The sequence below is a fragment of the Priapulus caudatus genome, unplaced genomic scaffold, assembly GCF_000485595.1.
Source record: "Priapulus caudatus unplaced genomic scaffold, Priapulus_caudatus-5.0.1 Scaffold983, whole genome shotgun sequence".
NCBI classification, from domain to species: Eukaryota; Metazoa; Priapulida; class Priapulimorpha; order Priapulimorphida; family Priapulidae; genus Priapulus; species Priapulus caudatus.
The window spans coordinates 11,517-22,660 of NW_014578044.1; the positions used below are offsets into that span (position 1 = coordinate 11,517).

Here is an 11,144-nt window from a genome sequence, read left to right on the forward strand (position 1 = left end):
GTGTGTGTGTGTGTGTGTGTGTGTGTGTGTATGTGGGTGTGGGGTGCGTGTATCCTTCCGCCCGTCCATCCATCCATCCATCCACCCATCCATCTCCTATAATAACAAGCCAAACGATCCAATCCGTGTTTGTAGGCCCTACTCTGACATTTGTGGAAATCGTCAGTTTAAGCCCATGGCGTGGGAATCGCTGCATTATCCTATAAACCATGCAAATTAAACTGCTGTCTGTATACCAGTGATTTATGTGGGTGTGGGGTGCGTGTATCCGTCCGCCCGTCCATCCATCCATCCATCCACCCATCCATCTCCTATAATAACAAGCCAAACGATCCAATCCGTGTTTGTAGGCCCTACTCTGACATTTGTGGAAATCGTCAGTTTAAGCCCATGGCGTGGGAATCGCTGCATTATCCTATAAACCATGCAAATTAAACTGCTGTCTGTATACCAGTGATTTATATATATTACTCAGAAAGTAACTGTACAATATACGGTTGTAAAATGTATGGACACCATACATTTAGTTGTGAGACCATTATATCAGGGATAGATAATGACAAATCATTTGTCATTATCTACCCTTGATTATATCAAACGCGATCGAATGTGTGTATACGCGTCGTGGACGAATTGTAAAGTGATGTGTCGAAATGGAACACTCTCTCCAGTATCAGTCCCATGGCACTCTGATCGTAGCGATGACAGCAGTGTTTAGACGTAAACTTGTTACTGAAATCGCACGGAGTCAATATCGCTCCTTTCGGCGAAATACACTTCTCCACCAAGCTGCAGACAAGCCACGGTAGCATTATCGCCCTGTACGTGGCAGGGTAATTGTACACCAAGATGGCGCCACCTTCGTTGGCCGGCGATTCAACGAAGTCTTTCGCTCTTTCGTCGAAAAAATCTAACATCCCCTGATGGATAAAGCAAGCCTGCCGCAACCCGTCAATATGCCAGACGGTCAACCCAGCATGCGCTTTATTCGCCTGCACGTAAGCGTCTAAACTTCCGTTGCCTTGCAACCGAAACGATGTGTCTACCCAGAAGACGTGTCCGAATTCCTGCAGAGTTTCCTGTAAGAATCATTACCATAAATGTTGCAGAACGGATAGATCCTATGTCAAAGCATAAACGGGAAATCATCCTTCATGTAAAAATATGAGAAAAAAACAAGTAAAATATTGTAACAACTGCACGTAATGTTGATGGTGCAAATTACCAAAAAGGTATACTAAAATGACCAATTTTTTTAGTAAAATATTTTCAGTAACACTAAACATACATACCTGTATCACGGCTGCCTTGAATGCATAGTTTTTAAGGTTCCGGACGTGCGCGGGATACTTATTGAAATTAAATATCCTGAATGGAAATTTAAAAAAGTGCCTTACCTGAAATAGAAAAAATATCTTGACCGTGTATTCTTGACAACACATAGGCCTACATAAATTTTAATTCGCTTTTACACACAGATATGCTGTCATGTACTCAATATATGCGCGCGTGCGTGCGTGCGTGCGTCTGCGCTTGTGTTAATGTTTGCAAAAGTACAACTAACAAGAGAATATTTTTCGAAATGTTGAAAGTGTATCGTTCGATGAATTCTTGCTGCTGGTGATGTTGTTATAGTCCCCCAATGTTTTCTCAGTGAGCCAAATCCTATGGAGAATTTATATTTCGCTTCAAGCATCTAATATCGAACCAAACGGTAAACAAGGCTAACCAAATGCCGTTGCCACGCGTGAAGCCCTAGATCGTAGATGATGAGCTGGTACTGATGCTGAAGACGGCGACCGTACATGGTCCACAGTGCCACTCCTTCCCAGAAGTGTGTGTGGTCGAATGCTGTCACGAGCACTGGGTCGGGTGGTACTGACACTGGAAAAATTATGGCAGCATCAGTGGAATTCGACCGCGTAGATCGCCGCTACGCCATATACAATGGCAACTAAGAAGAAAAAGCAATATGTGGTGTTGGTAAGCTGCCACGCACACGGTGTGTTTGTGCTGCGCCATGCGGCCACGCGTGGCTGATGGCGCAGCACCAAAACACACTCGTGTGCGCGTGCAAACACAGCGATTTCTTGCGTGTGGAAAATATCACACGTGGTTTTGATATTTTCTTCCACGTGTGGGCAGATTCCACACGCGTGTGCGGTGTGGCCTGTGTCAAGTTCACACCGGCTCTATGTAACCGACCAATAGGCAGCAGGTCAAGCGAGTCACGTGATGCTTAACTTGCGTTGCAGCGGCGTTGCACTGCGGTACACGCACGTACACGCAGATACACGCACGTACACGCGGGTACACGCACGTGCACGCGGGTACTACGGCGGTACACGCACGTACACACACGTACACGGCAGGTACACGCACAGATACGCACGTACACGCACGTACACGCGGTACAGCCCGCGCACGTACACACACGTACACGCAGATACACGCACGTACACGCGGGTACACGCAACGTACACGCGGTACACCACGCACACGCAGGTACACGCACGTACACGCACGTACACGCACGTACACGCACGTACACGCGGGTACAAGCGGATACACGTACGTACACGCACGTACACCGCACGTACACGCACGTAAACGCGGGTACACGCACGTACACGCAGATACAGCGCGACGTTACACACAGTATACACGCACGTACACGCGGGTACACGCACGTGGCGCGGCGGTACACGCACGTACACGCGGGTGCACGCGGATACACGCACGTACACGCACGTACACGCGATACACGCACGTACACGCGGTACACGCGGATACACCGCACGTACACGCGGGTAACAGCACGTACACGCGGGTACACGGAGATACACGCACGTAGAAGCACGCGGTACACGCACGTAACAGCGGCGGGTACATTCCACGTAGCACGCAGATACACGCACGTACACGCGGGTACACCGGATACAGCGCAGATACACGCGAGTACACGCACGTACACGCGGGTAGCACGCGGATACATGCACGCACGTAACGCACGTACACGCGGTACACGCACGTACACGCAGATACACGCAGCGTACACACAGATACACGCACGTACACGCGGTGACACGCACGTACACGCGGGTACACGGAGATACACGCACGTACACGCACGTACACGCGCGGGTACAGCGCACGTACAACCGCAGATACACGCACGTACACACAGATACACGCACGTACACGCGTACACGGAGATACACGCACGTACACCGGGTACACGCACGTACACGCGGGTACCCTCACGTACACGAAGATACACGCACGTACCACGGCGGTACACAGGGCATACACGCACGTACACGCGGGTAAACGCACGTACACGCACGTACACACAGATACACGCACTATGACACGTGGGTACACGCACGTGCACGTGCGTGTACGCCGCGGTGTACAATGGCGTGTATCTCCGTGTACCCGGTGTAACGTGCGTGTACCCAGCGGCCGTGCGTGCATACGTGCGTGTACCCGTGTGTACGTGCGTGTATCGTGTGTACGTGCGTGTATCTGCGTGTACGTGCGTGTACGTGCGTGTATCTGCGTGTACCCGCGTGTATGTTCGTGCGTGTACCCCGCGTGCACGTGTGTGTACCCGGCGTGTACGTGCGTGTATCTGTGTGTTACGTGCGGTACCCGCGTGTACGTGCGTGTATCCGCGTGTACCCGCGTGTACCTGCGTGTACGTGCGTGTACCCGCGTGTACATGCGTGTATCTGTGTGTACGTGCGTGTACGCCAGCGTGTACGTGTGCGTGTAATCCGCGTGTACCCGCGTGTACGTGCGTGTATCCGCGTGTACGCGCGCGTGTGTACGTGCGTGTACGTGCGTGTATCGCGCGTGCACCCGCGGTGTACGTGCGTGTACGTGCGTGTACGTGCGTGTACGTGGCGTGTACCCGCGTGTACGTGGTGTACTGTGTGTACGTGCGGTACGCCGCGTGTACGTGCGTGTATCCGGCGTGTACGTGCGTGTACGTGCGTGTATCCGCTGTGTACCGCGTGTACGTGCGTGTACGTGCGTGTAGTGCGTGTACGTGCGTGTACGTGGCGTGTAACCCGCGTGTACGTGCGTGTACCCGCGTGCACGTGCGTGTACCAGCGTGTACGTGCCGTATACCCCGTGTACGTGCGTGTATCTGCGTGTACGTGCGTGTACCGCAGTGCAACGCGCGCCTGCAACCGGCAAGTTAAGATCACGTGACTCGCTTGACCTGCTGCTATTGGTGGCGTTACATAGAGCCGGTGTGGAACTTGACACAGGCACACCGCACGGTGTGGAATCTGCCAACACGTGGAAGAAAATATCAAACACGTGTGATATTTTCCACACGCAAGAAATCGCTGTGTTTGCACGCGCACACTTTGTGTTTTGTGGCTGCGCCATCAGCGCACGCGTGGCCGAATGGCGGCAGCACAAAACACACCGTGTGCGCGCAGGCTTAAAGCCTAGCGCACACACCGCGAGCAAACACACTGAACGTGGAGCAAAACGTGTTTCGCTCGATGTTCGTGCTGTGTGCGGATTCCGAAACAAAAAACATTGCTCAGCTGAGCGTGTTTCGCTGAACAAACAATGTTTGAATTCGCGAACGCACGTGTTTTCCGCCTGAGCGTACGTTTTGCTCGGGTGTGTGGCGTCAATCGCTCTGCTACACAGCGAAACGCCACAGAGCGGTCTCCAATCAATATCCTTAAAATATATCACATGAGACACAAAAATTGGATGTCCATGGATGGCTATTTTGATGTCATGTGACAGCGCGCTGTACGCAGTGTTTCTGTTAGACTGGTGCCCGTTCGCCACCTTTACTCCGGCATATATCCTACGATACACTGACGACCGGTACGGCCTAATCTATGGGTGTTGCTATCCCCCGGGCGTGGAGGGAGGGTCACGTGATACAGTTGACGATATACTTCAAAATCATTACTCTCATCAGGTAACGCTAACTCCAGCACCTCCAACGCTAACCCAAACACTAAACATATATATCTCGGAGCGCTATATATAGGTTCTGTGATCCACAAAAATTAATCTATGGTGTGGGGACTATTATTGTATTGACAAACGGTGGCGACAGGAGGCGACGCCTGGCACGTCGCACCTTGGCGCCACTATAGAATTGACAAGCGGTTACCGCGTCTTGAGGCGACGCTTATAGCGTTCAGGACAACAACGGTGACAAGCGGTGACAAATGGTGACGGTCTCTGAGCGTTGGGACAATAGCGGTGACAAGCTGGACGGCCAGGTGACGCGACGCATAACGAAATCAGCAGGAATGAGAATATGTGAGCGCGAGCGCGCTGTGACCAGACGCGGCGCGGCCGCATCGCTTGCTGTCTCAGCGGCTAAGAAATCTAGTTTTAGAATTCCTGCACAAATCAGTTAATTGCCGGTTTTCGGCTGGCAGTATAATAAGCTGACGGTCGCACGCGAACCTACTAACCATTCTGTATACCGCCTCATACCGCTGTGATTCGACTAGAGTTGATGTTTGAGGATGCCGAATGCAACACCGCGGCATGCTCATCAGCGAGCCCCGTATTCAAGTTGCCACCAAGGAATAGGCTAAATACAGAGTAGCAACAATTGGTGGAGGGATGCGGTAAAGATCGCCGCTACCTCTTTACAATACAGATATCATGATGCAAAAAAACCCTAACCCTAACCCTAACCCTAACACTAGTGCTGCCACGTTGCGGTAACCTCCCTCCACGCCCGGGGGATAGCATTACCACTGATCTCTACAATATAATCTCAATAATATAATTATATTATAGAGATCAGTGAGCATTACCCCTAATCCATACGGTCAGTGTAGCCATAGATATATACAACACATGTGTTGTATATATCTATGGTGTAGCGAAGGATACTTGCCGGAGTGAAGGTGGCGAACGGGTACCAGTCCTAGGTTGGACCAATTTTCCAGGAAGCCTACAACTGGAGGCGATTGGTCCAGTCGCAGCTAGCCAACATAGCTACGCAGCTTTAAACGGCGCTTACCGGTAAGCTTCAGTGTAGCGTGTGGAACTGTCGACCGGGTACCAGTCTATGTTTCTGTATGTTTTGCTCAGCTGTGTGCTTTGTCGGGTGGCGTGTGTGCGCTTGTGCTCGCCGACGCAGAAGCGCGAAACAGGCCTGGAACAAACATTTTTTCCGTTTTTGCTCGGGTGTGTGCGCTAGGCTTAATGACCAGGAACATCATTGCGATGTTGACAACCACTAATTACAGTGTCATAAAGTGTAAAACGCATGTGTGTGTATATATCATAATTACTTCATCACTTTATGCTATTTATCCGTTTCGTTTTGATGTTACACATGAACATACACATGGAACTGTGCGGAACGTGAAATTACAAGTGTACAACGCATTTGACACGAAGTATAATATATACACACACTTCATGTGTGTGTACATATCATAATTACTTCATCACTTTATGCTATTTATCCGTTTCGTTTTGATGTTACACATGAACTTACACATGGAACTGTGCGAACGTGAAATTACAACAGGCACAGGTATTTTTGTCACTGTGCTTTCCACATTTAATATGCAGGGTCAGGAATTACAAGCTTGGCTTTCTCTTTGACATAACCCTTCGCATATGCATGGGAACTTTCATGGTAAATTGCGTACTTTTCATAAAGCCGCGAAAAATGCCACAAAGGTTCTGAAATGACTCAAAGGAGTTTCCCGATAAAAAACGCATTCGATATTGTGATATTTTTATTATCATTACATGTATTATGTTATCATTATATACCCTCCCATTATATGTTTAAACCAAGAGAACATTTTAACTGCGTCTTTGCCCGACATTTTGGATTGCTCCTCTTTTTAGTCTTCTACATCTGGAATATGCTCACCGTATAGATGAAGCTGCATAAACACGTGTTTGCTATTGTTTGAGGCATTGATGGACGGACAGACGCTTATGTAGTTCTAGATACAATAATGTACCCAACAAGAGTAGGTTGGGTTACATTATTGTATCTAATGTAGTTCCACAACCTTCACCTGCCTGCCTGTTGCCTGCTGCCAGATCAATTAAAACATCAAATATAGTGCATCATTTGCTATATACTCCCTGTTATAGTTATTATATATATATACATATATATTTTATATATATATATTTCTAGTTATTGCTAACTTACTGTTTGTATTTAGAGGTATTATGTAGTGTTTAACATCTCTCCCATTCGCAGCTGTAATCATAGTCATGGCAGTTTCTTCATGTCGGCGTCTCTCACGTGACGGAAAGCTGGCGGTTGCTGGGCAACTACTGCTGCTTCTATTGACTTCGCTCGGGGTTGAGGTGGCAACTCTCTCCACCTGGGAAAGTCGTTGTGCACACCTAGATACACCGGTAACTCGGCAGCATTGGCTCTGAAATAGCAATAACCAAGTGGCAGTACGCATATAGAAGTACTAGCGGGATACCCGGCGTTGCCCGGGGAAATCACGTGCGTTACTCAGTTGGTGACCGGCTTGGTTTGCCAGGAAAAAATACGCGCAAACAAATCCAACCTATCTATCTATCATGCATCGCACTGCATGCCATCCATCCCAATTCACATGCCATCCGATGCTCATCGCAGCATCCATCCCATCCCATCCATGGCCCATCCCATCCATCCCATCGCACCCGCATATCTCATGCGCCATCCCATGCCGCATATCGCCATCCCATCTCATCGCATGCCACATGCCATCGCATGCCATCTGCATGCGATTCCACTCCATCCCATGGCCAAACAGTGAAAAAATCAATAAGAAATCAAAGAGATAAAAGACATTAAAAAATAAAGACATAAAAGTTTAAAAAAAGTAAAATTAATCATACTAAAGAGGTAGGTAAAGGGAAAAAAATAAAAAAGGGAAAATAAGTTGCCCGCAGCTGGGACTCGAAACCGAATCGCAGGTGTAGGAGACGATTGTTCTAGCGAGTTAGGCCACTGCGGCCGTTAAAGGGATCGTTTACTCTAGGTTCTAGAGTTATTTTCAGTAATTTAGGTTAAAATTAAGGCCTATATAAAAATTTCATGGTCAAATGCATCATTAGAAAATTTTTTGTTTTATGTTTTAAAACTAACAGAGCGACTACAAGTTTTATTAGCAACGACGGTGGCGCCACTAAGCGGCACGATCTGATGAGTTCGGGCAAACCACTTTTTAGGCAAGGGCTACAGACCGAGGGTGGTTTTCTTATTTAATTAATTTAAAAAGCAAAAATGGGGAAAAGAGGGGGAAGAGTAAGGGTAATGATGAAGATTATATCTTATAAAACGACATATAGTGTTTCAGTTATAATATCGGATAAATTTGCCTCTAAAATGATATTCGTTCGTTGTAATAGCATTTAGGTAATAAATATAATTGCACTTTTGTGATTATACCCTCGGTCTGTAACGTGCAAAATAATTGTAGCAAATACGGCCAGAGACTTTTTCGGAGTGGGCAGCACGGTCGCGGTGTCATGGCGGCCGTTCAAATTTCGTAGCGTTGAATGTGTAATTAATTATAACAATTAATTAGGTATCTGGTAACAAATACGTGTGGGTATATGACAATTTGTTATAGCAGTAAGAAGTTTGTATGCGTAAACATGCTAGAGTCTACTATGCCCTTTACGGAATATACCACTAATGGATTGCAACACGTACGTGTACGCAGCCGCATCTATTGATGAATAGGATTGTTTTATCGAATTTGTACGCACTTTTTAATCTTTGTTAAAAATTTTTGTTTCAGCAGACCAGCTCCCAGACGTGCTGATTCTGAAAATATCTTTAGTTTTCCTCTAGGCTGCGGAGTTCTCTAGTTATGCGAGTACGGACTAATTCGGCTGAACAACTCCAGTACCTGTGCATCACAGGCACTTGGGACAGAGTCAGTAAAAACTGAAAATAATATTATACATAATAGCGCCGCAGCCCACTCGCAACGGCGAGTGGCGGGAGCGGCTATAGTTCTACATTGCAGTTGCAGACTTTTTGTGATAAGCAAAGTTTGGATATACAGTGGACACAACAGTAGAAGTTGTAATAAAGGGGTAGTTTTTGTGAACTGTGCGTTGCATATTAATTTTCATTTTTTTACTGACTCTGTTCCAACTGCTTGTGCCGGGATGCTGGCGTTCAGCGAGAGCGATTAAACAGGATGCGTGTGTTTCGCCCGCAAGTTCCGGTTATGTAGGTACGACTGCCGCTGCGAACCTTGCCCTAGATAGCCATCGGTCCAGCATCAATGTAGACGGGACCCCTCGTCAGTTCTTCTGCTGATTGCCGAGTGTGTGTGTGTGTGGTATGCGTGAAGAGAGAGAGAGAGAAGAGGAGAGATGGCTAGAGGTCTGTCTGTGTGTGTGGTGTGTGTCGTGTGTGGGGGGNGAGAGAGAGAGAGAGAGAGAGAGAGAGAGAGAGAGAGAGAGAGCGAGAGAGGACGGATGAAAGGATAGACGGCAGCAGTGCATATATGGATATAAGCCTACGTAACAGTGAGATTCCCCCCACAGTCCAGCACGCATGCGCGTGAGACAGCAATAACTTTTCACGGTCGTTGCTTACTGCGTATGACGACGCCTTTACGGGTTTTCCTCCCGGTACTATAAGTATATAGAGGTGGCGGATTTATGGACGGTGCATATATACGTGTACGTTCCAACACGTACTAATTAAGGCACGAAGGGTCGTTGTCGTATCAGGTACTACATATATGTACCCGAAGTAGTTTTTGGTTGTTTAGTATTATGTTTATATTTTTATATGAGATATGTTTAGGGTTAGGGTGTACTTCTGTAGTACAAGTCTGGTACACTTTGTGTATACATATATGTATCTCGGGTACATATATGTACAGTAGTACCTGATACGACAATGACCACTTCAGCCGTACTAAGCGTTTCTCTTTCCGCGTGTTACATAGGGTTATGTAAGCACAGCGTGTTAATGCACGTCGGACAGCGATGTACGGGAGTCGGAGTTATAGTTCTCCGTCGATTAAAACCGTAAGATTTGGGGTGATACGACAGCCGTAACGCCACAAGAACGTCAGAGGCAGACGCAGTTAATTCTGACGCAGTTGCCATAGCTGCATGGCTCCTACAATGACAGCAACGCCTTCACCACCCCCCTCCCCAAAGACAGAGCTTTGGCCACCACCGACAAACGACCTAACCTAACGGCGTGCTTGGATCGGAAATGGAAGCGGGAAAACCCTACGATATTGCTCCTGCACTCACCTCCAGGTGGGACTCTCGAAACTCTCCAGTTCCGACGCAAGGCACGTGTATATCCAGAGCAGGCAGCATGCGCTGCACACCAACACGCTCGCCGTGACTGTGTAGCGACGCCGCGCCACCCTCATGCCTGCCGCAGTAACGAATGTCATCACGTGTAGTCGCTTCTGCTAAATGAATGGCAGCCCCGTGGACATGCGTGCGACGACGCGATCTTTATAGTTCATCGATGACCGTCGCGTCACCGTCCACTAATAGTAGAGCCTATCCTAGTTCCGCGCGCTCCCCAGATACAGAACCTGTTAGTGTTAGCTCGCCGCCTTGTGAGTCTCCCCCTGCGGCCCGCAGTTTAGCACGAGTCAACAACGAACCGAGTTAGACCTTTGCACAGCGCTGCCGCGCGCAGTACGAGCCACGTCTATATATTGTATGTATCAAGAGCTAATAATACCAGCAGGTACCATAAGGTAATGTAGTGGCCCTAGGGGTGGCCGATTGACGGTTTACAAGTTGCTATACGGAAGTATCTAAATATGTATTATTATACTGTTATAATGAATATTAGAAATACATCAGTTAAAAATTGGCTCGAAAATGTGGTGGGTCCAAATTACCAAAGTGGGTCCAAATTACTAAAAGTGGGTCTGAATTGTTGGGTCCAAACTACGGTGGGTCCGAATTACTAGCTTCGGGGTGGCCACACTGGACTTTCACACGCACTGTGGTTAGCACGTGCAATTTATTTGTGTCGGGATCATTTTCCGCTCCTACCGTGAAGGCAGGACGGTGATGCAGTAGCAAGAAAACCCCCAGAGTGAAATGTATGGTGTGTATTCTGTTTCATAATTCGATTCAAATTCATTCGATGCGTGAAT

At 47.9% G+C, this 11,144-nt stretch overlaps 2 protein-coding genes across 3 annotated transcripts in view; one reads left to right on the top strand and one right to left on the bottom strand.

The window, feature by feature from the left end:
- Window positions 1-442: 442 nt before the first annotated feature.
- Window positions 443-10,495, bottom strand: LOC106814813. Its single transcript, XM_014819165.1, has 5 exons — window positions 10,273-10,495; window positions 7,190-7,421; window positions 1,730-1,884; window positions 1,293-1,397; window positions 443-1,079 (listed from the first exon to the last, which is right to left on the bottom strand). The coding sequence occupies exons 1-5, from the start codon at window positions 10,339-10,341 to the stop codon at window positions 594-596; spliced, it is 1,047 nt and encodes a 348-aa protein (XP_014674651.1). The 5' UTR covers window positions 10,342-10,495; the 3' UTR covers window positions 443-593.
- Window positions 10,496-10,629: 134 nt separating this feature from the next.
- LOC106814816 (kinetochore protein Spc25-like) overlaps window positions 10,630-11,144 on the top strand; it is a 13,043-nt gene continuing 12,528 nt past the window's right edge. Inside the window, exon 1 of one of the 2 annotated variants that reach the window (XM_014819173.1) lies at window positions 10,630-10,696. The gene's annotated coding sequence lies outside the window, so the exon portion shown is untranslated. Of the gene's footprint in view, window positions 10,737-11,144 lie in introns of both variants that reach the window. The other variant, XM_014819169.1, reaches the window with a different exon arrangement.